This window comes from Pseudophryne corroboree, chromosome 1 (genome assembly GCF_028390025.1).
Source record: "Pseudophryne corroboree isolate aPseCor3 chromosome 1, aPseCor3.hap2, whole genome shotgun sequence".
Taxonomy (NCBI): Eukaryota; Metazoa; Chordata; class Amphibia; order Anura; family Myobatrachidae; genus Pseudophryne; species Pseudophryne corroboree.
Genome location: NC_086444.1, coordinates 368,060,146 through 368,087,452, shown reverse-complemented (window position 1 = coordinate 368,087,452; position 27,307 = coordinate 368,060,146). Strand labels below are relative to the sequence as shown.

The 27,307-nt window shown below is 45.8% G+C and overlaps 1 protein-coding gene across 2 annotated transcripts in view; it reads left to right on the top strand.

Moving 5' to 3' along the window:
• SMPD4 (sphingomyelin phosphodiesterase 4) overlaps positions 1 to 27,307 on the top strand; it is a 181,399-nt gene that overhangs the window by 38,627 nt on the left and 115,465 nt on the right. For both annotated transcript variants that reach the window (XM_063913033.1, XM_063913034.1), the window contains exons 6-9: positions 8,640 to 8,692; positions 9,718 to 9,869; positions 17,225 to 17,354; positions 23,592 to 23,663. In XM_063913033.1, coding sequence (XP_063769103.1) covers positions 8,640 to 8,692; positions 9,718 to 9,869; positions 17,225 to 17,354; positions 23,592 to 23,663 — 407 coding nt within the window. The remainder of the gene's footprint in view (positions 1 to 8,639; positions 8,693 to 9,717; positions 9,870 to 17,224; positions 17,355 to 23,591; positions 23,664 to 27,307) is intronic.

Here is a 27,307-nt window from a genome sequence, read left to right as displayed (position 1 = left end):
GATGGTTCGGTCAGACCCATTTTAAATCTAAAATCCCTAAACCTGTACTTGAAAAGATTCAAATTCAAGATGGAATCGCTCCGAGTGGTAATAGCCAGCCTGGAGGGGGGGGATTTTATGGCGTCACTGGACATAAAGGATGCTTACCTTCATGTCCCCATATATCCCTCTCATCAGGAGTACCTGAGATCCGCTGTACAGGATTGTCATTACCAGTTTCAGACGTTGCCGTTTGGGCTTTCCACGGCCCCGAGGATTTTCACCAAGATAATGGCGGAAATGATGGTGGTCCTGCGCAAGCAAGGAGTCACAATTATCCCATACTTGGACGATCTCCTGATAAAGACGAGATCAAAAGAGCAATTGCTGAGAAGGGTGGTATTCATGTGACCGGCGGTCGGGTGACCGACAGTCACATGACCTCCTCCACCATGCCGAGCGCTCACTATCCGATGGTCGGCATGCCGACCAACAGGGACTATTTCCACTCGTGGGTGTCCACGACACCCATAGAGTGGGAATAGAACCCGTGGTGACCGCAGGTCGCCACCGAGCCCGCAGCGTGGCGAGCACAGCGTGCCCGCAAGGGGCTTGCTGCACTCGCCCCTCCCCGCCGGGATCCCGGCGTCGGTATGCTGCCGTGATCCCGGCGTCGGTAAGCTGACCGCCGGTCAGCCGTACTACACCACGTGTCGCTCTCTCTAAGAGTACTCCAGCAACACGGTTGGATTCTCAATCTACCGAAGTCACAGTTGGTTCCAACAACTCGACTAGCGTTCCTAGGTATGATACTGGACACGGAACAAAAGACGTTTTTTCTCCTGTTGGAAAAAGCCCAGGACCTCCAGAACATGGTCAGAGATCTGCTAAAGCCAAAAAGAGTGTCAGTTCATCATTGCACTCGTGTTCTGGTGAAAATGGTAGCAGCCTACCAACCTTCGGCAGGTTCCATGCGAGGACGTTTCAATGGGACCTTCTGGACAAATGGTCCGGGTCCCATCTACAATTACATCAAAAGATAACACTGTCCCCCAGGGCCAGGGTGTCTCTTCTATGGTGGCTGCAAAGTGCTCACCTCCTAGAGGGTCACAGATTCGGCATTCAGGACTGGGTTCTGGTAACCACGGACGCGAGCCTCCGAGGATGGGGAGCAGTCACCCAAGGAAGAAATTTTCAAGGACTATGGACAAGCCAGGAGTCCTGCCTGCACATCAACGTGTTGGAATTAAGGGCCATATACAACGGCCTTCGACAAGCGGAGAGTCTTCTTCGCAATCTACCGGTGCTGATTCAATCGGACAATGTCACAGCAGTGGCTCATGTGAACCACCAAGGCGGGACAAGGAGCAGAGTCGCGATGGCAGAAGCCACCAGGATTCTTCGCTGGGCGGAAAATCACGTAAGCGCTCTGTCAGCTGTCTTCATTCCGGGTGTGGACAACTGGGAGGCAGACTTCCTCAGCAGACACGATCTCCATCCAGGAGAGTGGGGACTTCATCAAGAAGTCTTTGCAGAGATAACGGGTCTTTGGGGAGTTCCTCAAATAGACATGATGGCGTCACGCCTCAACAAGAAGCTTCGGAGGTATTGTGCCAGGTCCCGGGACCCTCAGGCAATAGCAGTAGACGCTCTGGTAACGCCATGGATGTTCCAATCGGTCTACGTGTTTCCTCCTCTTCCTCTCATCACAAAGGTGTTGAGGATCATAAGGCGAAAAAGAGTACAGACAATACTCATAGTTCCAGACTGGCCTCGAAGGGCCTGGTACTCAGATCTTCAGGAGATGCTCACAGAAGATCCTTGGCCTCTTCCTCTAAGGGAGGACCTGTTGCAGCAGGGGCCCTGCATGTTCCAAGACTTACCGCGGTTACGTTTGACGGCATGGCGGTTGAACGCCGGATCCTAGCTGAGAAGGGTATTCCGGAAGAGGTCATACCTACTCTAATAAAGGCTAGGAAGGAGGTGACGGCAAAACATTATCACCGTATCTGGCGGAAATATGTCTCTTGGTGTGAAACCAGGAATGCTACTACGGAAGATTTCCATTTGGGTCGTTTTCTCCACTTCCTACAGACAGGAGTGGATATGGGCCTAAAATTAGGCTCTGTTAAGGTACAGATTTCGGCTCTGTCGATATTCTTTCAGAAGGAATTGGCTTCTCTTCCAGAAGTCCAGACTTTTGTAAATGGAGTGCTGCACATCCAGCCTCCTTTTGTGCCCCCAGTGGCACCATGGGACCTGAACGTGGTGTTGCAGTTCTTAAAATTACACTGGTTTGAACCCCTTAACACGGTTGAGTTGAAATTTCTCACCTGGAAGGTGGTCATGTTATTGGCCTTGGCATCTGCAAGGCCGGTGTCAGAATTAGCGGCCTTGTCTCACAAGAGCCCCTACTTGATTTTTCATGTTGATAGAGCAGAATTGAGGACTCATCCTCAATTTTTACCTAAGGTGGTTTCTTCATTCCATATAAACCAACCTATTGTAGTGCCTGTGGCTACAAGTGACTTGGAGGATTCCAGGTCCCTGGATTTAGTCAGGGCCTTAAGGATTTATGTAGCCAGGACGGCTAGAATTAGGAAAACAGAGGTTCTGTTTGTTCTGTATGCAGCCAACAAGATTGGCGCGCCTGCTTCAAAGCAGACTATTGCTCGCTGGATCTGTAACACGATTCAGCAGGCGTATGTTACGGCTGGATTGCCGTTACCACATTCAGTAAAGGCCCATTCCACTAGGAAGGTGGGCTCTTCTTGGGCGGCTGCCTGAAGCGTCTCGGCATTACAGCTTTGCTAAATTCTACAAGTTTGATACCCTGGCTGATGAGGACCTAGCATTTGCTCAGTCGGTGTTGCAGAGTCATCCGCACTCTCTCGCCCGATTGGGAGCTTTGGTATGAACCCCATGGTCCTTACGGAGTCCCCAGCATCCTCTAGGACGTAAGAGAAAATAAGATTTTAAACCTACCGGTAAATCTATTTCTCCTAGTCCGTAGAGGATGCTGGGCGCCCGTCCCAGTGCGGAAAATCTGCAAGACTTGTATATAGTTATTGCTTACATAAGGGTTATGTTACAGTTGGAATCGGTCTTGGACCGTTGCTGTTTGTTCATACTGTTAACTGGTTATGTGTATTCCAGGTTATATGGTATGATTGGTGTGGGCTGGTTTGAATCTTGCCCTTAGATTTACAAAATCCTTTCCTCGTATTGTCCATCTCCTCTGGGCACAGTTCTCTAGCTGAGGTCTGGAGGAGGGGCATAGAGGGAGGAGCCAGTGCACACCCATACTAAATTCTTTATAGGTGCCCATGTCTCCTGCGGAGCCCGTCTATACCCCATTTTCCTTACGGAGTCCCCAGCATCCTCTACGGACTAGGAGAAATAGATTTACCGGTAGGTTTAAAATCTTATTTTTTCCCCTTACTCAGGAGGGGAGAAAACGCTGGGAAAATTCTCCTATAGTATCTGTGGGATCCGGTCTGAAGATCGACACGGTCTAGGTCGACCATTTTTATCTTTTTTTGAACTTTTTCATACTTAACGATCCACGTGGACTACGATTGGAACGGTAACCTGTGCCGAGCGAAGCGAGGCACCTTGCCCGAAGCATGGCGAGCCATGCGAGGGGACACAGTGCACTAATTCGGCTTCCTGGTCACTGTACGCAGAAAACGACACAAAAAAACAAACAAAAAAAACCCTGTCGACCTTCCAATCCTGTCGACCTAAACATTGTGGACCTATACACTGTCGATTTGATGATCCACACCCAATATCGGTATCACGTCTGTCTAAAAAGACTGTGTTGCCGTTACCGGGAGCTATGACACTCGAGGCGGCTGATGGTAAAATAGAAAGCACATTGAGATCTATTTATATAGCTGCAGGGGCAACTCAGAGACCCATTATTGCAGGTTGTTGGATTACACAAGCCATTCACACATGGGCGGATTACCTTCAAGAGGGCCTTGCGGGTGACGCAACACTATCTGATATGGTGACACTTTACAACATATTCAGGAGTCTGCCCTTTTATTGTGCAAATCTGTCAGAGATCGGTATCATAAATGCCAGGTCTACTACTATGGCAGTCTCTACTCGCAGAGCTTTGTGGTTACGTCAGTGGGTAGCAGATAGTGAATTAAAGAAGGGTGTAGAAGCTTTGCTTTTCACAGGTGATGCCTTATTTGGAGGTGAATTGGACAAATGGATTTCACAGGCCACTGCCGGGAAATCCAAGTACCTGCCGTCTGCGGCTCCACCTGGTAGACGTCCATATTCGGGCCCATCTCTACAGTCCTTTCATTCGACAAGGTTTAGAGGTAGGGCCAGAGGTGCCTCAAACGCTGCCAGAGGAAATAGCGGAAAGTCGCGCAGACCAGCTGCCTCCAGTTCGCAGGAGCAGAACACCAACTCCTCTTCCACAAAGGCTTCCACATGACTGTGTCCCTCCATTCCTGGGGGAATCTCGGGGTGGGAGCTCGGCTTAAGTATTTCAGCCATACGTGGAGAAGCTTCCGCCAGGATGCCTGGGTAAAAGATTTAATCTCCCAGTGCTACAAAATAGAGTTCGACTTTCCTCCACTTCACAGATTCTTCAAATCAAGCTTACCAGTTTCCAAAGAAATATGGGAAACCTTACAAGAGGCATTCAATAATTGGTTCAGACTCTGGTCATTGTTCCAGTTCTACTTTCTCAGAGAAACAGGGGATATTACTCCAGTCTGTCTGTGGTACTGAAGCCGGATGGTTCGGTAAGACTAATTTTGAATCTCAAATCCTTAAACCCACATCTGAAGGTTTTCAAATTCAAGATGGAATCTCTGAAAGCGGTGATTTCAGGTCTGGAAGAGGGGGGAGTTCTTAGTGGTTTATCAGGCTTACCTACAGTTTGCAATCCTGTGCAAACACTACCAATTTCAAGCTTTACCCTTCGGCCTCTCTACGGCACCGAGGGTATTCACGAAGGTCATGGCGGAAATGATGTTCCAACTCAGTCTTCAGGTGTAAACATTGTTCCATACCTGGATGATCTGCTGATGAAGGCAGGGTCCAGAGAGCAGCTGATGAACGGCATCAGCCTCACAACACTACTACTAACTCACCATGGGTGAATTCTCAACTTACAGAAATCTCACCTCCAGCCGACTCAGACTTCAGTTTCTGGCATGGTCCTGGACACGGTAGCTCAGAAAGTTTTCCTACCCCTGGACAAAGCAAAGACACTCCAGGAGATGGTTTGCTCTCTCTTGAAGCTGAACAGGGTATCTATACAATGCAAAAAGATAAAGAAATAGAACTCAGGCTCAGTTTATAACGGGTACTCTTCTTTACAAAGAAATTGGTGTTTATAATATGTCACCACTCATTTATTGTAAAGAAATGAGTGCGGTTATTCCAATACTTTGCTTGGAGCATATTACAGATAAGAACTGGAGTCCTCCTAGATGGAAATTGTTATGACACTGATCTCTAAGGAGTTCCCTATGTTCACTGAAAGATTACTTTATGTATCTGGATCACGATAGGATCTTGACCATACCCAGGGTACTACACAGAACATATTCGAATCGAACTGACCTTAGCATAGGTCCCTGTGTTCCCATAACTGTTTCTTTAGACTGGAATTTGTAGCTCTACTGGTTTCAATATCCACTTCAGTGTAGGGCCACGAACACTTCTTAACTCCACGTAGTTAAAAAAAACAACTTTATTGGTTGTGACAACCACCAAGAATTTATAAAATGTAACAATACATATAGTTAAAAACATAAACAAAAAAGGAGGGAAAAAAAACCAATGCCTAGACTGCAGGCACTAAACTCAGAGTTTGGTTACAGGAAATCAACAGGTGGTAAATAACCTCATAGGTCCGGAAATAGAGGTAATAAGATCTTAAAAAATAGTACTTATGTATCCGGGCCTACAGCTATAGCTCCACGACTGACTCGTTTCGAATATAGATCCTTTTTCCAAGTGTGGATCTTCACTACACCGGAAGTGATTGATTCCTAACCAAGTGTGATTGACAGCTAGCACTCAAAAACATGGTTAAAGAAAAATAATACAGCCTATCGCTAATACAGTGCAACACTATGCTTCCTATTAACATTAAAAAGACTCGAATACCCAATTTCACTGTTACACACAATAAAAAATGTAAGCAATGACGTCATTCAGGGCCGGGATCACCAAATCCAGTTCATACGCAGGACCCTAAATCCATTAAAACCATCATATACAAATACTAGGAACACCAGATCGATACATTTTAAGTGTGTCCAGCGAGACCGCTAGTACACACAGATAAAAAAAGTGTCCTTATAGTGAAACCATAAGAGAAGTCCGTTTTCGCGGCCGACTTCCGGTCTTTGGAACGCAAACCGGACGTTTGGAAGTCCCGAATGGAACGCATCTCCCATGTTTGCATACATCCTCTTTACGGTAAATGGACCGCATAGCGGAAGTGAGTTGGTACAACAAGTCCCGCTGACACTTTGATAATATATTCATCCCTTATTTTTCATTGGTGATCCGGAACATTATTGTAGACGTCATAGAGGTGCTTAACGTGTAGGAACGTGTACTCAGTAAATCCCATTTAGATAATATTGGTCCTCAAATAAAACAGAAGGTTATACATTAGAGATATACATTTACCAGACCATTTTCAGTACATTACGATAGTATATACAAGTTGAAATTGAGAACAGATATTCACATTATAAAAACCATTTAAGTTCGTAATCCACATTTAACCTTTTGGGGGTCATGGTCCTCATCTTATATATACTCCGCATTTCTATTTTTTCGCTAAATCTACTTTTTTGTATCAGTCCTCCAGTTAGATTTTACACACCTAATGCCACAGAAGACCAGATTTTTTATTTCACACGCATGTGTCTCTTTAAAATGTAAAGAGACATTGTATGAAATAAGCCCCTTGCGGATATTCTGAACATGCTCAGCTAGTCTTTCCTTAAAGCATAGGTCTGCAAACTCGGTCCTCATTACCCCACACAGTGCATGTTTTGCAGGTAACCCAACAGGTGCACAGGTGTATCAATTACTCAGACACATTTTAACAGGTCCGCAGATGTAGTTATTATTTCACTTGTGATTCTGTGAGGAGACCTGAAAAACATGCACTGTATCCATAAGGGATACTGGGCGCCCGCGTCTGTGCTTCGATTTACTTCCTGCACGTTTAGTTCTTGTGTGACTGTAGTTTGGATCAGCTGTTGTTATCGTCTTTGGTTTGGCCGTTGCTAACCTCTTGTTCTGTTGTGTGCTGGTTTGTTTCCTTACCACTTTGTTACTCTTGTCCTGTTTCCTCCTCTCAAGTATGTCCGTCTCCTTCGGGCAGAGTTTTCCTAGACTGGGCTATGGGAGGGGGCATAGAGGGGAGGAGTTTTAAAGTGCCATGGCTCCTTTGGACTCCATCTATACCCCATTGTACTAATGTGACCCCAGTATCCCCATCTTGAGGAAGTCTCCGGTTGCTAGGAGACGAAACGAGTTGACGCCCACTCTTTTGAATTTGCTCTCCAGTCGGTATTTACCGCTTCTTCTAACAGCTCCCGCACACCGATGAAATTACACCCGGCAATCCCCGGCTGAATCCGGCTGAACCTTACGTGACCCCTGCTGCGAGGTCTGGATCACCAAGTAACAACACGGGTGAACACACAGGATTCCAACAGACAGCAGTACTATTAACCGCTGCAAGGATTTGCGGCTATACGCCGGGTGAGTCCGGGCTAACCTCCGCCGTGAGGACCGCATCTTACTGCATAGCTAACAAGCCGCAGAGTGTAATAGCGGGCAGCGTTTACGGGAGAGCAGGGACATACTTGCCTCCCAGCGGGGCTGTTCTGTACAGCACTATTAAACAGCAATTACCTACCATCAGATATACCACGTGTGTACTGCAAACGGAACCTTCAGGAACCAACACGGGGGTAAATATATTCAAGTTTATGCTGTCTTCCTGAGACTAATCAGTGTGATTCATTTGCGGAACATTCATTTCAGTAACACACTGGGACGCCAGTGTAATTATATAAATACCTACGAGGAGAGCAATATTCTATACTCTATTATGTGTTTATAAATATTTATGGATATATCTCTATCTAAAGAGTAATTTTCAGTGCTTATTTATAAGCTTTTAGCTTCTTATTTAATACTAATCAGATACACTATGTATAATAGTTACTAATTTACTACTTGTGTTTTGTGATTGTCATATGTCAATCGTAAATATTTTTAGATTAAAAGTATCAATATATAAAGTCTCACGGAGTCATTTATTCTTCATGATAGACTACACTTATTGAAATTTGTAAAGTGTTTCTAAGCGCAGAGTAATCTCCATTTGTTCTAATTGTTTTTGCTGTGCAGCCTAGCAAGCTGTTTTTACTCAGCAGCTCTAAAGAAACACTGGTTTTTAATGAAATATAATTAATTAGCGCCGGTTTATGGGGTTTGAGACTATTGTCTCTAACCACTTGTTCCTTCTATTTTTGTGTGTGAATAGTGACTGATTTTCTTGTTACGGTTTTTCGTACAAGCAAACAATACATCATAATTCCTGGACTTAATTTAATAAATATTGTCAACTTCCTTAATCACTTTCTCAGATCCATTTGAGTATTTTATGTTCCACTTTGCCATCTGTCTTATCACACAAAGGGTAAGTGAAGACTTGTTACTAAATTTATGTAACATTAAGAGGAAGGACACGTTTTCTGAGGGGAATTTATGAAAAGTGGAATTAGCGGAGTGTGAGGGTCAATTGTATTAAACTGGAAATTAACTAATTTCAATTAAAGATACCAGCACATTTACCTCCAGCTTATGACCATAAGATAGTGGAAATCAGATAAACATTATGTAGGTTTATATACACGTTCTGCATCTTCCATGTTTATGGAACTTCCTGTATATCACCCAGCCTTGCAGTAGAGACCAATAAATTAGGTGAACAGTTAGAATGCTTGATTACCAAGAATCTAAAGTAGCTTTAAAATGATTCTTCCCTACTGCATAAGAGGTTGACTAGACATGTCTCCACAGCAGGGACACAGAGAATCATTTACACAATCAATCAATAAAACAGACTAAAATAGTATTAAACAAAAGTTTCTTGAATCTTGTTATACTAATATGTGAATAGTCAGGTTAACCTCTAGCTATTCACTTAAAATTCCACGTCCACCATTGGTTATCACACAATTCATAAAAACACCATTACATCGCATGGATTCATATTATGGGAAATTAGTACTTAATGATGTGATTTTTATACTAAGGTAAAACTATTCTAAAAGTTACGGACGGTGTACTGCCAAATTTTCAACTGAGCAAGTCTAAAGGGGTGTGTACACGGGGAGAGAGAGAGGTGCTTAAATTCTAAGCAATCTGATTAGATGGCTTAGAAATTAAGTACGGATCTCTCCATGTGTAGGGTGCCGGCGACAGCGATGCGCGGTCCCCTGCGTCGCTATCGCCGGGTCTACATTTGGCATGCGTGCATGCCAAATCTAGTGAGATCGCTCATTTCACAGCTGTGTGAAATGAGTGTTCCCCCCTCGCTCAGCACACATCTCCCCCGTGTGAAAGGGGCTTAACACCAATTGTTTGTTTTATTTACCTTTGTTCCTGGCTGTATGAAATCTTGATTATTTGATGTTTGCGATATGAACTTTCTCCATACAGAACTATATCTCCGGGTACCTTTGTAGCACCTCAGACAGCGCCTATTTCATCTTGGTGGAGAAATACCTGAAGTGGTTCCTTCCTATTGAAGGAAATGTTCCCCCTCCTCATTTCTCCAATCCTGGCGGGTCTGTACCATCACCCGCACCTAGGTAATGTGACTCCCTTTCATTTTCAGTTGACTAGTTTCTGAAGCTGCTTATGTAAGACATTTTATTTGATTCATTAAATATGTAGAACATTTTTCCAGAAAAAAAATCAAATAGGCAAAATATAGTTGAAAATATTGCAATACAGACTTCATAACGGGATCAGTACTAAATCCCGCTGGACAGAATCCCGGCTGTCAAAATACCGACGCCGGAATCCCGACCACACAACCCCGACAGGGGCAGCGAGCGGAACGCAGCCCCTTGCGGGCCTGCTGCGCTCGCCACGCTGTGGGCACGGTGCCTCGCTATGCTCGCCACTCTAATTTATTCTCCCTCTATGGGTGTCGTGGACACCCACGGAGGGAGAATGTCGGGATTCCGGCGTCGGTATTTCGACCGCCGGGATTCAGTCCGGCAGGATCTTGACCGCATCCCTTCATAACAGGCAAATTAAGAAAAATAGCAATGTTAGGTCAGCAATGTGTATATTGTGAATTAAATGAATGCAAGCAGCAATAATCATAGTAGTTGTAGGAAATGTATCCATTGCACAGTAATGCAATAGCAAATACTGTGCGGGGCATGGCATCCCAAGTGACAGGAGGAATACAAATACAAGGCGTAAGGAAGGGCTGTCAGTCTCACAAGTGAGCCCAAATGTGGTATTTGTGGACAGCATTCAAACTAGTGTATAAATATTGCTCATGGTCAGCAGTATCAATAATACCACTTTCTTTTTCATCCACTAGGGGTCACTGGAGTACTCTTGGGATATGGACGGCTTCCGTAGGAACAGCACTGAATATTTAAATTTAGAACACTCCACCCCTCCATATCCCCGAGTACCTCAGTGTTTTTTCTGTGCTCGATAGCAACAGTTTGTTTGTTTGTGGCTGGGTCCACAATTACTTTGAATATTTTTATTTTTTTATTTTCTATTTTCTACACATCCCTTTCCCCCTTCCAACAGGCAGGGTCAGGGATAGTGCAAGCTGCTGATAGCAGCAGGGGCGTGTCGGTCCTCTCTAAAAGAGCTCCCTCACAGCCACACATACACAGATCTCCTGCAGGCTGGCCGGCGCTTACTGAGAAGCCCCGTCGGAGCCTCATCACAGAGAAGTGCAGGTATGTGAGCGGGGCGGTCAGCTTCCGCTGCCGCCCCGAGGTGTTTGGAAGGCGCTGGGTTCCTTCGGCTGACGGCCGCCCGCCGCAGCTGCTCCGGCCGCCGGGTCTCATAGCCGCCCGCTACTCCGGCCGCCGCTTCTTACAGCCCCAACACTGCTCCGGCCCCGCGTCTCGGAAGTCGCCGCTGTTCCGCCCGCCGCTTCTCCCGCTACTCCGGCCGCCGCTTGTTCTAACTCCGCTGCTGCCCGGTAATCATAGCGCTTCACACGAGCTCCCAGTCCCGCTTCCAGGTCCCGGCGCAGGGGTGCCCGCTGCCCGGCCCGCACTGCATCCGCATCGGAGCAGACGCGAGGGGGGGGGGAGAAGGAACAGCAGCAACATCAGGGTGGCTGTTGATAGTATGGCACACATATATATATATATATATATATATATATATATATATATATATAAAATGATGTTTTATACTGGCAGGGAGGCTGTTTATAAGATCAGTATGTAACTGCACTGTGATTATAAGTTAAGCATGGCAGCCATTTTAACCATGCTTCCTGTGTCTTCCTGCTGTGATTCCAGAACGTTCCAGTACTACATCTCTACTCCACCGGAGGCGCAGGGGTGTTAGTGGGAATTTGGGATCACATTTCATATTACTGGCCACGTGTACTGCACTTGGCCAGATATATATACAGAGACACGTTACTACTATTTTACTGAGTCGTGCAAGTGTCTGTTTTTTGTGTATTGTATTGTCTGTCGCCATAATGAGTAAGGCACCAGCAAAAACTAAAAAGCATAATTGCAAAGTCTGTAGCAGTGTGTTACCGGATGGATCTACCACATGTACAGTATGTTTTGTGGATTCGGTTCAGAATACCATTTCTGCTCCAGTTTTACAACCAATTTCCTCACCGAACCCTCCGTGGGGAATGTTAGTAAATGTACTGGATAGGTTACAATCAGAATTGACCGTCGCTCGACAGGAGCGGGAAACGGCAAGATCTGAGTCTAGGGTGAGACCGCCAGAACTGCCGGAGGCGTCTCAGCCTTGCGTAAGGTCCAAATCCATTTTGGGTAAACGGGATAAATTTCATATGTCTTATGATTTTCCAGTTTCTGCTATGTTGCATTCTGACGATTCCATGCCAGACCTCACGGAACAAGATGAGGGTGAGGAGGGCGAAGTGGAGTCAGATGGTGAGGATTTTAACAGTTCCGGCATTGATGATCTCATCAGAGCGGTACGTCAGTCTCTGAAGTTTACTGAAACTGAGGAGCCTCTCACAAATGATCAGGTCGTATTTACTAAACGACAAAAAACTCCAAGAAGTTTTCCGGTGTCGGAATCTCTTAATCAGATGTTAGTAGAAACACGACAGAATCCAGATAAACGGTTTTCTATACCTCGCAGATTTAAGTCTAGTTACCCGTTTCCAGACTCGGTAACATGTACATGGGAGAATCCACCAATAGTTGATTCTTCAGTGTCGAAGCTTACCAAGAAATTAACCATACCAGTGCCAGCAGCTACTACGCTTAAAGACCCTTCAGATCGCAAGATAGAAACTATGCTAAAGTCCATGTATGTAGCAGCAGGTGTGATGCTGAGACCTGGATTGGTTGGCATTTGGGTCACTAAGGCGCTCATAATATGGCTTACAGAACTCAAATCTGCTTTACATGACGAAAACCTGATACTTCTTGTAAATCAAATGAGTGAGGCTGTAGAGTATCTCTGTACAGCGTCTACTGACGTCTGTCAGCTCACTTCTCGTATTTCATCGTCTCTAGTTACGGCACGAAGAGCACTCTGGCTGCGTGCTTATCATGCGGAGGCAGAGGTCAAACGAGGTATAGAGGCGTTGCCTTACGATGGCAAGAAGTTGTTTGGTCCTGAATTGGACGCATGGATTGCTGAGGCTACGGCTAAGTCTGTTTTCTTACCATTGCCTCCACCGGTATCAAGAAGAAGGTACGCTGGACCTTCGTTCAAATCCTTTAGACCTCAGTCCTTTCGAGGACGTGGCAGAGGAACAGCCACGCCTGCTAGACGTGGTCGTGGTTTCCAACAAACCAACACAACTCGCCAGGACGCTAAGGTTACCGACAAACCAGTGGCATGATGGGCTACCAGCCCATCTCGGTTCTCCGATTGTGGGAGCACGCCTTCAGACGTTCCATTTGGCGTGGTTCCACACATCCGCGGATGGGTGGATCCGCAATTTAGTGTTAAAAGGTTACAAAATAGAGTTCGACTGTCTTCCGCCTCTGCGGTTTTTCAAGACAGGATTGCCTCTGTCGGACGACAAGAGGACGGTTCTGCAAATTGCCATTCAGTCCCTACTGGATTCGGCAGTTTTGATTCCGGTCCCTGTACACCAACAGGGTCAGGGTTATTATTCAAGTCTGTTTGTGGTACCGAAGCCGGATTGCTCAGTCAGACCAATATTGAACTTAAAGGGTCTCAATCAGTACGTAACTTACTACAGATTCAAAATGGAGTCTCTGCGTTCGGTGATTGCGGGTTTAGAGCCAAAGGAATTTATGATTGCGCTAGATCTCAAGGATGCGTACTTACACATTCCAATTTGGCAGCCTCATCAGAAATTCTTGCGGTTTGCAATACGCCAGAACCATTACCAGTTTCAGGCTCTACCGTTTGGCCTGTCGTCAGCGCCTCGGGTATTCACCAAAGTGATGTCTGTGATGATAGCTCATCTCAGATCCCTGGGAGTGACAATAGTTCCGTATTTAGACGATCTGCTCATCAAAGCTCCGTCTCAACAGATACTTCTCCAACATGCGCTGCTAACATACGATGTACTGGTTCACCACGGTTGGATTGTCAACTTCAAGAAATCACATCTAATTCCGTCGCAACGCCTTCAATTCCTAGGTATGATTCTCGATACGGTCAATCAAAGAATTTACCTACCACAGCAGAAAGTACAAATTCTACGCCATCTAGTACAATTAGTGCTCAAGCCACGCACAGTGTCTGTACACTTGTGCATTCGCCTCTTAGGCACAATGGTGGCAGCTTTCGAAGCGCTTCAGTTCGGAAGATTTCACTCGCGTCCATTTCAACTGAATGTGCTCGCCCAGTGGTCGGGCTCGCATCTGCAGATTCACCACAGGGTGAGGTTGTCGCCAAGGGCAAGAGTATCTCTGCTCTGGTGGCTCAAGGAACACAATTTAACCGCAGGAAGACGGTTCGGAGGCTGGAATTGGATAATTCTAACTACGGACGCCAGTCTCAGAGGTTGGGGAGCGGTAATTCAAAATTGTCAGCTCCAGGGTCTCTGGGCGGATCACGAAAAATTGCTGTCTATAAATGTCCTGGAACTCCACGCAATTTACAATGCGCTACGACAAGCAGTGCACATGCTTCGCTCTCAGCCTGTCCAAGTGCAGTCAGACAATGCGACGGCGGTCGCATACATCAACAAACAAGGAGGAACGAGAAGTCGCATGGCAATGCGGGAAGTAGCTTGAATCCTCAATTGGGCGGAATGCCACCAGGTGATGTTGTCGGCCGTGTTCATTCCGGGAGTGGACAACTGGGAAGCGGATTATCTCAGTCGTCGGGATTTTCATCCAGGCGAATGGGCATTAAATCCAGAAGTGTTTCACATGTTGGATCAGCGATGGGGTTATCCTCAGGTGGACCTGATGGCGTCTCGACACAATCACCAAACGTTCCAGTATGTGTCCAGAACAAGAGATCCAAAGGCAGTGGCGGCGGATGCTCTCACTGTCGCGTGGCCGTACAGTCTTGTGTATCTGTTTCCACCGTTTCCGTTGCTCCCTCTGGTGCTAAAACGGATCAAAAGAGAGTCTGTCACAGTCATACTAGTGGCGCCTCATTGGCCTCGGAGAGCTTGGTACTCGGATCTCCAAGGTCTACTCGCAGACGATCCTTGGCCGCTCCCACTACGTCCAGACCTGTTACAACAGGGTCCGTTCCTTTACCCCGATTTAGCGCGGCTGCGTTTGACGGGGTGGCTGTTGAGACCGCCCTCTTAAAAAGAGAGGGCATTCCAGAATCGGTTATACCAACCATGTTACGAGCTAGGAAGCCGGTTACGGCAGCTCATTATTACAGAGTATGGCGTGCCTATATAGGTTGGTGTGAAGCTCGGAAGTTTCCGACATCTTTCAAGTTATCCCGCCTTTTGTTGTTTCTACAAACAGGGTTAGATGGAGGACTGCGTTTATCTACACTAAAGGTGCAGGTATCTGCTTTGTCAATTTACTTTCAAAAACGATTGGCTCTATTGCCGTCTATACGCACTTTTCTCCAAGGTGTCCTCAGAGTACAGCCTCCATTCATTCCACCTACAGCGCCATGGGACTTGAATCTGGTTTTAGAGTTCTTACAGTCTTCTATTTTGAACCCTTACAGCAAGTGGATATAAAGTTTCTCACTTGGAAAACAATTTTTCTTCTAGCCTTAGCTTCGGCAAGGCGTGTTTCGGATTTGGGTGCCTTGTCATGCAAGTCACCGTATTTGGTGTTTCATGATGACAGAGCGGAACTTCGGACGAATCCCGCTTTCTTACCAAAGGTAGTGTCATCTTTTCACATCAATCAACCAATAGTAGTTCCTGTGTTGACAGCACATTCTGGAACTCTGGATGTGGTACGCGCATTACGCGTTTATGTATCCCGAACGTCTTCAGTTCGTAAGACGGATACGTTGTTTGTTCTCTATGAGGCTGCCAAGATGGGTTGGCCAGCGTCTAAACAAACCTTATCCAGATGGATAAAACTGACCATACGTCAGGCTTACCTTCATGCTAGGTTACAACCGCCTACATCAGTAACCGCTCATTCCACACGTTCTGTGGGAACTTCATGGGCAGCTGGTCGGGGAGCTTCTACGACGCAGCTTTGCCGTGCGGCTACATGGTCTTCAGTGCACACGTTTGTGCGCTTTTACAAGTTTGATACGTTTGCGGCATCAGCATCTAGCTTTGGCCGCCTAGTGTTACAGGTGCCAAACAGCTCTCCCGCCCACGGGGGAAGCTTTGGTACGTCCCAAGAGTACTCCAGTGACCCCTAGTGGATGAAAAAGAAAATAGGATTTTGGTACTTACCAGGTAAATCCTTTTCTTTGAATCCATAGGGGGCACTGGACGCCCACCCAGAGCAGTTTTACCTAGTTGTGGTGAGTTCTGAGGATCTTATGGTAACACACTCTCACCGACTGGTTCAAATTATCAAGTGCTGGTTAGGGTGTCAACTGTTTAGTTGTCAGTAACGTTATGTGTCAACTTCGTTATTGTCTTTTATGTTATATGTAATACTCCATTGTCAACCTCTCTATAGTTCCTGTTCGGCTCAGTAAAAAACACTGAGGTACTCGGGGATATGGAGGGGTGGAGTGTTCTAAATTTAAATATTCAGTGCTGTTCCTACGGAAGCCGTCCATATCCCAAGAGTACTCCAGTGCCCCCTATGGATTCAAAGAAAAGGATTTACCTGGTAAGTACCAAAATCCTATTTTCACATTGCCAGAAATAACTCGGGTTATTGCACGTGAATGCTTTGTTTAAAGCAGGGTTAAACACGGGAAGGATTCAGGTTGCTGTGCGGTGTGAACGGGTTGTTGGGTTGATGTGACCCACTACCCATTCACACTATAGGAGCAGGCGGCGACTGGAGATCATCTGATCTCCAAATGTCGCCTCTGCACGTGACGCCATTGACATGGCAATATGCTGTGTCAGTGCCACCAGTCTGAAAGGGGTCTCAAGTGGGTCGCACCTGGGAAGGACCCGTGTAGAAGTCTCGGGTGTGACATGCTATAGAGATGTAAAAGTGATATAACAAACGCCTTCCACTTATATTGTGGGTCTTAAATCTGTGGCCCTCCAGCTGCTGTGGAACTACACATCCCAGCATGCCCTGGGATGCAGATGGAGGGCTGTAGGTTGAAGAACCGTGACTTATATAAAGGAGGAGGATAAGGTGCAAGACCAGATCTAGCTATGAAAGCTTTCTCCCCCCCCCAAAAAAAATCTGCAGCAGGGTATGTAGGGTTCCACAGGGAACATGAACAAGTACTGATGTATCATTGTACGTTTTTAATTGGTAAACAGTGATTTGCCGACTGTTAAAAGCTACCCATATGTAAACCTGTAAAATATTTCTATTTTATATACAAGTACTGGCCAGTGAGATGGTTTTAGATACAATTTCTGACTATTGTCCACTTGTTTGTCCAGATCTCCATCAATTTCATTAACTTCATATGGAACGCACCCTAGCCTTCTAAAGAGACACATTTCCCACCAGCATTTGGTGAATGCAGATCCTGCAGCCCAGGAAATATGGAGGTCGGAAACCTTATTGCAAGTGAGTTCCAACAGTGTGAAGAGCTGAGGCACAGTGGTATTTTGATGAAAGGGACCTGAAACTCATTGCTGTTTATGGACTGGAGGCTCTGCTTATAGGGAAACCTTTGGAAAATTTACAGTACTGTTCCTCTATTTTCTATTTTTGTTTTGTTTTAGTAATAGTTTGCAAGTGTTTTTAGCTTCTACTTTGCTTATTTGTGGTCTTGTTTCTTAGGAAATAAATTAGGTAGCAACAAGTATTGCAGTATACTATTCTCAAATTACTAGTGTGCTGCAAAAATCAGTCCTACACAGTATGTATGGAATGTATGCACACTGCACTTTGCCCATACTTAGTGCTGGAACGTGCATTCTTAGAGTGTGTACACACGGTGACATGTTCGATTTTGGCTGAGATTTCCCTTGAACTCCCCCAGAGCCCAGATAGCACAGATAGTACAGATTTTGACTATCTGTGCTTGAGATTTTGACTAAGTGCCAATTTTGACTATACTTTGTACTAGATGGTACACTAGATAGTCAAGATTGACTTGCCTGCACAGTCTATCTAGCCTTACGATACCGACCCCACGGGAGCGCGGATCGAATCTGTATCGCAAGCTGCCTAATACCTTGAGATATGCACTAACTTTTCATAAGATTTTGACTATATAGTCAAAATCTTACAGATTTATCTCACCGTGTGTACACACCTTTACATCGCAAGTAATGGCATTAATGTCCTAATGTATTTTCTCTATCGTCCTAGTGGATGCTGGGGTTCCTGAAAGGACCATGGGGAATAGCGGCTCCGCAGGAGACAGGGCACAAAAAGTAAAGCTTTAGGATCAGGTGGTGTGCACTGGCTCCTCCCCCTATGACCCTCCTCCAAGCCTCAGTTAGATTTTTGTGCCCGGCCGAGAAGGGTGCAATCTAGGTGGCTCTCCTAAAGAGCTGCTTAGAAAAGTTTAGCTTAGGTTTTTTATTTTACAGTGAGTCCTGCTGGCAACAGGATCACTGCAACGAGGGACTTAGGGGAGAAGAAGTGAACTCACCTGCGTGCAGGATGGATTGGCTTCTTTGACTACTGGACATTAGCTCCAGAGGGACGATCACAGGTACAGCCTGGATGGTCACCGGAGCCTCGCCGCCGGCCCCCTTGCAGATGCTGAAACAAGAAGAAGGTCCAGAATCGGCGGCATGAAGACTCCTCAGTCTTCTTAAGGTAGCGCACAGCACTGCAGCTGTGCGCCATTTCCTCTCAGCACACTTCACACGGCAGTCACTGAGGGTGCAGGGCGCTGGAAGGGGGGCGCCCTGGGAGGCAATGAAAACCTATTTTTGGCTAAAAATACCTCACATATAGCCTCCGGGGGCTATATGGAGATATTTAACCCCTGCCAGAATCCGTTAAGAGCGGGAGACGAGGCCGCCGAAAAAGGGGCGGGGCCTATCTCCTCAGCACACAGCGCCATTTTCCCTCACAGAAAGGCTGGAGGGAAGGCTCCCAGGCTCTCCCCTGCACTGCACTACAGAAACAGGGTTAAAACAGAGAGGGGGGGCACTAATTTGGCGTTAGAAATATATAAAAAAGATGCTATAAGGGAAAACACTTATATAAGGTTGTCCCTATATAATTATAGCGTTTTTGGTGTGTGCTGGCAAACTCTCCCTCTGTCTCTCCAAAGGGCTAGTAGGTCCTGTCCTCTATCAGAGCATTCCCTGTGTGTGTGCTGTGTGTCGGTACGTGTGTGTCGACATGTATGAGGACGATGTTGGTGAGGAGGCGGAGCAATTGCCTGTAATGGTGATGTCACTCTCTAGGGAGTCGACACCGGAATGGATGGCTTATTTAGGGAATTACGTGATAATGTCAACACGCGGCAAGGTCGGTTGACGACATGAGACGGCCGACAAACAATTAGTACCGGTCCAGACGTCTCAAAAACACCGTCAGGGGTTTTAAAACGCCCGTTTACTTTAGTCGGTCGACACAGACACAGACAGGGACACTGAATCCAGTGTCGACGGTGAATAAACAAACGTATTCCTTATTAGGGCCACACGTTAAGGGCAATGAAGGAGGTGTTACATATTTCTGATACTACAAGTACCACAAAAGAGGGTATTATGTGGGATGTGAAAAAACTACCGTAGTTTTTCCTGAATCAGATAAATTAAATGAAGTGTGTGATGATGCTTGGGTTCCCCCCGATAGAAAATATGGGCGGTATACCCTTTCCCGCCAGAAGTTAGGGCGCGTTGGGAAACACCCCTTAGGGTGGATAAGGCGCTTACACGCTTATCAGAACAAGTGGCGGTACCGTCTATAGATAGGGCCGTCCTCAAGGAGCCAGCTGACAGGAGGCTGGAAAATATCATAAAAAGTATATACACACATACTGGTGTTATACTGCGACCAGCGATCGCCTCAGCCTGGATGTGCAGAGCTGGGGTGGCTTGGTCGGATTCCCTGACTAAAAATATTGATACCCTTGACAGGGACAGTATTTTATTGACTATAGAGCATTTAAAGGATGCATTTCTATATATGCGAGATGCACAGAGGGATATTTGCACTCTGGCATCAAGAGTAAGTGCGATGTCCATATCTGCCAGAAGATGTTTATGGACACGACAGTGGTCAGGTGATGCAGATTCCAAACGGCACAAAGGTGTATTGCCGTATAAAGGAAGAGGAGTTATTTGGGGTCGGTCCATCGGACCTGGTGGCCACGGCAACTGCTGGAAAATCCACCGTTTTTTACCCTAAGTCACATCTCTGCAGAAAAAGACACCGTCTTTTCAGCTTCAGTCCTTTCGTCCCTATAAGAGTCATATCTGCCCAGGGATAGAGGAAAGGGAAGAAGACTGCAGCAGGCAGCCCATTCCCAGGAACAGAAGCGTTCCACCGCTTCTGACAAGCTCTCAGCATGACGCTGAGACCGTACAGGACCCCTGGATCCTACAAGTAGTATCCCAGGGGTACAGATTGGAATGTCGAGACGTTTCCCCTGCGCAGGCTCCTGAAGTCTGCTTTACCAAGGTCTCCCTCCGACAAGGAGGCAGTATGGGAAACAATTCACGAGCTGTATTCCCAGCAGGTGATAATTAAATTACCCCTCCTACAACAAGAAAAGGGGTATTATTCCACACTATATTGTGGTACTGAAGCCAGAAGGCTAGGTGAGACCTATTCTAAATCTAAAAAAATTTGAACACTGACAAAGGTTCAAATCAAGATGGAGTCACTCAGAGCAGTGATAACGAACCGGGAAGAAGGGGACTATATGGTGTCCCGAGACATCAGGGATGCTTACCTCCATGTCCCAAATTTGCCCTTATCACTAAGGGTACCTCAGGTTCGTGGTACAGAACTGTCACTATCAGTTTCAGACGCTGCCATTTGGATTGTCCACGGCACCCCGGGTCTTTACCAAGGTAATGGCCGAAATGATGGTTCTTCTTCGAAGAAAAGGCGTCTTAATTATCCCTTACTTGGACGATCTCCTGATAAGGGCAAAGTCCAGGGAACAGTTGGAGGTCGGAGTAGCATGATCCCGACAACAAGTCTCCTGTGCTTAGGGATGATTCTGGACACAGTCCAGAAAAAGGTGTTTCTCCCGGAAGAGAAAGCCAGGGAGTTATCCGAGCTAGTCAGGAACCTCCTAAAATCAGTGCATCATTGCACAAGGGCCATGGTAAAAAAAAAAAATGGTGACTTCCTTCGAAGCAATTCCAGTCGGCAGATTTCATGCAAGAACTTTTCAGTGGGATCTGCTGGACAAATGGTCCGGATCGCATCTTCAGATGCATCAGCGGATAACCCTATATCCAAGGACAAGGGTGTCTCTCCTGTGGTGGTTACAGAGTGCTCATCTTCTAGAGGGCCGCAGATTCGGCATTCAGTTTTGGATGTTGGTGACCACGGAGGCCAGCCCGAGAGGCTGGGGAGCAGTCACACAAGGAAAAAATTTCCAGGGAGTGTGATCAAGTCTGGAGACTTTTCTCCACATAAATATAGCTAAGGGTAAATTTATAATGCTCTAAGCTTAGCAAGACCTCTGCTTCAAGGTCAGCCGGTATTGATCCAGTGGGATAAAACATCACGGCAGTCGCCCACGTAAATAGACAGGGCGGCACAAGAAGCAGGAGGGCAGTGGCAAAAACTGCAAGGACTTTTCGCTGGGCGGAAAATCATGTGATAGCACTGTCAGCAGTGTTTCATTCCGGGAATGGAAACTGGGAAGCAGACTTCCTCAGTAGGCACGACCTCCACCCGGCAGAGTGGGAACTTCATGGGGAAGTTTTCCACATGATTGTAAACCGTTGGGAATTACCAAAGGTGGACATGATGGCGTCCCGTCTGAACAAAAAACGGGACAGGTATTGCGCCAGGTTAAGAGACCCTCAGGCAATAGCTGTGGACGTTCTGGTAACACCGTGGGTGTACCAGTCGGTGTATGTGTTCCATCCTCTGCTTTTCATACCTAAGGTACTGAGAATTATAAGACGTAGAGGAGTAAGAACTATACTCATGGCTCCGGATTGGCCAAGAAGGACTTGGTACCCGGAACTTCAAGAGATGCTCACAGAGGACTTATGGCCTCTGCCGCTAAGAAGGGACTTGTTTCAGCAAGTACCATGTCTGTTCCAAGACTTACCGCAGCTGCGTTTGACGGCATGGCGGTGGAACGCCGGATCCTAAGGGAAAAGGCATTCAGGAAGAGGTCATTCCTACCCTGGTCAAAGCCAGAAAGGAGGTGACCGCACAACATTATCACCACATGTGGCGAAAATATGTTGCGTGGTGTGAGGCCAGGAAGGCCCCACGAAGAAATTTCAACTCGGTCGATTCCTGCATTTCCTGCAAACAGGAGTGTCTATGGGCCTCAAATTGGGGTCCATTAAGGTTCAAATTTCGGCCCTGTCGATTTTTCTTCCAGAAAGAATTGGCTTCAGTTCCTGAAGTCCAGAAGTTTGTCAAGGGAGTATTGCATATACAACCCCCTTTTGTGCCTCCAGTGGCACTGTGGGATCTCAACGTAGTTCTGGGATTCCTCAAAACACATTGGTTTAAAACCAGTCAAATCTGTGGATTTGAAGCATCTCACATGAAAAGTGAACATGCTCTTGGACCTGGCCTGGACCAGGCGAGTGTCAAATTGGTGGTTTTTTTCTCAAAAAAGCCCATATCTGTTTGTCCATTCGGACAGGGCAGAGCTGCGGACTCGTCCCCAGTTCTCTCCCTAAGGTGGTGTCAGTGTTTCACCTGAACCAGCTTATTGTGGTGTCTTGCGCCTACTAGGGACTTGGAGGACTCCAAGTTGCTAGATGTGGTCAGGGCCCTGAAAATATAGGTTCCAGGACGGCTGGAGTCAGGAAAACTGACTTGCTGTTATCCTGTATGCACCCAACAAACTGGGTGCTCTTGCTTCTAAGCAGACTTTTGCTAGTTGGATGTGTAATACAATTCAGCTTGCACATTCTGTGGCAGGCCTGCCACAGCCAAAATATGTAAATGCCCATTCCACAAGGAAGGTGGGCTCATCTTGGGCGGCTGCCCGAGGGGTCTCGGCTTTACAACTTTGCCGAGCGGCTATTTAGTCAGGGGCAAACACGTTTGTAAAATCCTACAAATTTGATAACCTGGCTAAGGAGGACCTGGAGTTCTCTCATTCGGTGCTGCAGAGTCATCCGCACTCTCCCGCCCGTTTGGGAGCTTTGGTATAATCCCCATGGTCCTTTCAGGAACCCCAGCATCCACTAGGACGATAGAGAAAATAAGAATTTACTTACCGATAATTCTATTTCTCGGAGTCCGTAGTGGATGCTGGGCGCCCATCCCAAGTGCGGATTATCTGCAATACTTGTACATAGTTACAAAAATCGGGTTATTATTGTTGTGAGCCATCTTTCAGAGGCTCCGCTGTTATCATACTGTTAACTGGGTTCAGATCACAGGTTGTACAGTGTGATTGGTGTGGCTGGTATGAGTCTTACCCGGGATTCATAAATCCTTCCTTATTGTGTACGCTCGTCCGGGCACAGTATCCTAACTGAGGCTTGGAGGAGGGTCATAGGGGGAGGAGCCAGTGCACACCACCTGATCCTAAAGCTTTACTTTTTGTGCCCTGTCTCCTGCGGAGCCGCTATTCCCCATGGTCCTTTCAGGAACCCCAGCATCCACTACGGACTCCGAGAAATAGAATTATCGGTAAGTAAATTCTTATTTTTTTGTTTGTTTGTTTTGCAGATCTTTGTGGAGATGTGGCTTCACCATTACTCTCTTGAAATGTACCATACAATGCAGTCTCCACATGCTAAGGTAATAAGCCAGTTGTGAGTGCCTAGGTGTAGTACAAGCTACTTGTGCTCTTACAACTGTGATGTGACAGTTGTCTGACCTTTCAAGAGGTTCCTGTGATACCTGCTCTGTCCTAGAACACATTACTTAAAATCCTTTATAGTCATACATAAGAATTTTCTTGAAAAAAAAAATGCAGTTTGACTTCATGATCTAAATGAGAAATGACTATTAATGGTGTGATGTCATTTCTCTTATTCCCTGAAGGCATGTAATTGTTTGATCTTTAAATGAATTGCCATTGTATGATATAGTTTTAAAAGTCCAACTCTTTGTCTTGTCCATGTGTTGTCATGCATGCGTCGATTCTGCTTCTGTTTGTGCAACTAGAGCGATTTAATAAGTAAAATATGGTGAGTGAGGTATAGAAAACTATAAACATTGCAGACAGTAGAATATTCATTATAAAGTCTATTTCTCTAGTATTAAATTACACTGGATATCATGGACACAATGCTGTGATAGGAGCTTGGGCCCTTTAAATGTACTGGCATGAAGCTCAAGCTCCTTCCCCTCCTTATCTCCATTGGCTACCTAGGGAACTTCAGTTTTGTGCCTTCCGGAGCTGGTGCTTCTTTCTTGGCTGGCTGCCTATTGGAGCCATTTTTTAAAAGTGTTTTTATTAGACATAATAAAACGGAGTATAAATCTCTAACAACAGAAGTGGGTTAATACTGAACCATGATGCAAGCGCTAGTGTCCATGGACATAGCTCAATACACGTACAAGAGAAAGTTATACATAACACATAGATGTTGTAATGTTACTATTGCTAATATAGTGTATAAAGAATATGTATGACGATGAAACATGTATAGAATAAACATTGTCATATGATTATACTCTGTCATTGTTTCAGTAAATTTACGTTTACAGGTATAACTAAGAACATACTAGTTAAACTATAAGAAATGAGACAGAAATATAGATAACAGAAGAAAAAGGAGGAAAAGTGGTGTAAAGAGAAAACATGTTAAAAAAGAAGAACCGAAAAGCATGACCATTGCTTAAAAAAACTGTATACTCAATGTACATTAATCAGTCTTTTAGGATACAGAGATATCTAATTGGAGTGGGTCAAGTGGGCAGGCTTAGCGAAACCTAAGAGTCGCCAGCACTCATTAAGTCTGAGACGAATATACGGATTCCCTCCATCTAGCCCAGATGTTTTCAAATTTAGAACATGTTCCACGAGTCATGTATATATAGCTTTCGTGATCTATAGAAGCATTCTTGGCCATGAGATGAGCGGATTCGGTTTTACTCGGTTCTCAAAACCGAATCTTATTGGCTCACGGATGTCACGTGTTTTGGATAGCCAATAAGATTCGGTTTTGAGAACCGAGTAAAACCGAGTAAAATCGAATCCGCTCATCTCTACTATATACACCTTATCTAGATCACATAGATTAGTGACATTGATTATCTGGGCTGCTGAGCACTGTCTCCACCTGAGCCCCTAATACACATAGTTATGAGGTATTTCCATGGGGATACCAGTGGCTACAATTGCGTTTTTCTATTGGAGCCATTTTTATTTGAGCTTTGATGGAATCTCTCAGCTGCAGCTGGCACCTGGTCGCTACCGACAGAGGTAGTCTCCGGGATCCTCGTGCCACCTGTGGCAATAGTCAAGTAACTGGCTCCCCTCTTAAGGAGTGGGTTAGGCCCTTCTTGGTGGGGGGAGGGGGAGTGCACAGGATTGCTATTGGGGGCATTCACTGGATGGGCTAGAAGAATGGGGGAGGTACCGTCTCTTTATAGCTTCCTCTGTGGGATGGCTTAACATTTGTCAAGCCCACCAGAATGCCGCCATTTATGGAGCAGCAGATATTTCTCTTCCCTGTATGCCCTCTAAGCTGCAAGTAAGTGCATGTACTGCTGGGTTTTCATTGGGTTCTTCCCTGACTCTTAACTGTAATTTTATTTAATTTACAGCATTATATCGTTCTGGGTTGCGCAACATGAACTGAGTTTTGCTTTTCATGTCTCATCTTTTTTTTGTCTAGAAAGGAGACTTTGTCTCTTCAAATAGTTTTGTGCTCAGATTGGATGCCCTGTGCACTGCAAGTTAAGCAAAAGCCACCACTGAAATGGCCCGGGCTATTGCAGTTCGCCACATACTGTTGTAAGCTGAGTAAGTTGGGAGTTACAAAGCTCTGAGAAACTACATTGCCCTCTCTAACCAGGGCAACTTACTCCTCCGCCTCTGCTGTGCCCGACAACCTTGCATGGTCCCTGTGCCTACCATGGTCAGTGCATGGTCTGCTTCATTTGTCCCTTTCCTTGGAGAGGGTCATGACTACAGTCACCACTTCTATACTATGAAAGCAGTATCTTCCAGGAGGTACACTTACTCCGGAGTAGTTTGACTCTGGCTTTTCTTCCCAGGAGTAAAGGTGTGTACACGGTGAGATCCTTGCTATGCCCAATTTTGACTATGCAATTTCCCTTGATCTCCCCCAGAGCCCAGATAGCACAGATTTTGTCTATGTATGATTTTGCCTATACTTTTTACTAGATAGTCCAGATTGACTTGCCTACATAGCCTTGCGATACCGACACCACGGAAGCGCGCCTCAGGATAGAATCGGTATCGCAAGCTGCCTAACACCTTGCGATTTCCACTAACTTTCCTTAAGATTTTAACTATATAGTCAAAATCTTACCGATATACACACCTAAGGGGGGGAGGGTTTTTTTTGGCAGATGGCGCTGACCCTGAGCTTCAGTCGTGTCCTGATTAGTATTCCACCAGCAAGCTGGGAGTTTTTATTAGGCAGATACTAAACCTAGGGAACAATGATTAATAAGAGGTTCCTGCCACAGGTGTTTAAAAGGAAAAATGGACTGTTTCTTTTCATCTCTTCTGCGCATTTGGAGGATCTGTAAGTGTGGTCTAAACTTGATTGCATATTTCAGGTTTCCCGCAAACTGCAGTCACTCTACTCCCATGCAAGGTTATGGCAAAATGTGAATTCTTGCCTAAGGTGTATACTCCCATAGTCTCCCTATAAGACCACCACCATTCTGATTACAAACATTGCTACCTTACAGAGTAGCATGGATAGGAAAATTGAAGCTTTCCATAAGACAATTACACATTGATGGGGGACTCCCTTTGACCCAATTTAGATTTGGCTTTGGTCCATAATGCAGTGGAGAGGTAGGTGGAACATTTGGTAGAGGATCTGTTATTTGATAGACCAAAATTGACCATCAGGAGGAAACAGCCGTTGACGTGGTCTACAATTTAAGCCTCAGCAGAAAGTGCCTTTTTGGGGTCCCTTCAATAATCATGGGAAGGCTCTTTAGTTTCCAAACTGGATTAGAGTTTGGATTTGTTTCTCAGGCTTCGAGGGAAAATAAATCTTTCCTCTCTAAGGAAAAGCAAGGTGTCCAACCTCCAGAGGTAATTTCTCTGCTCCATGTAAAGGCTGCAGAGAGAGAGAGAGGAGTGAACAGTGAAGGGTCCAGCTCCCAAGCTTTTTGACGAGCAGCCCTCATAAAGGGCAGGGCATCAGGATCTCGTGTGGCATGACTGCTTCCCTTCAAAATCAGTGGCGAGTTTCCTAAACAGACATACAGTATATATCCTTGCTCTG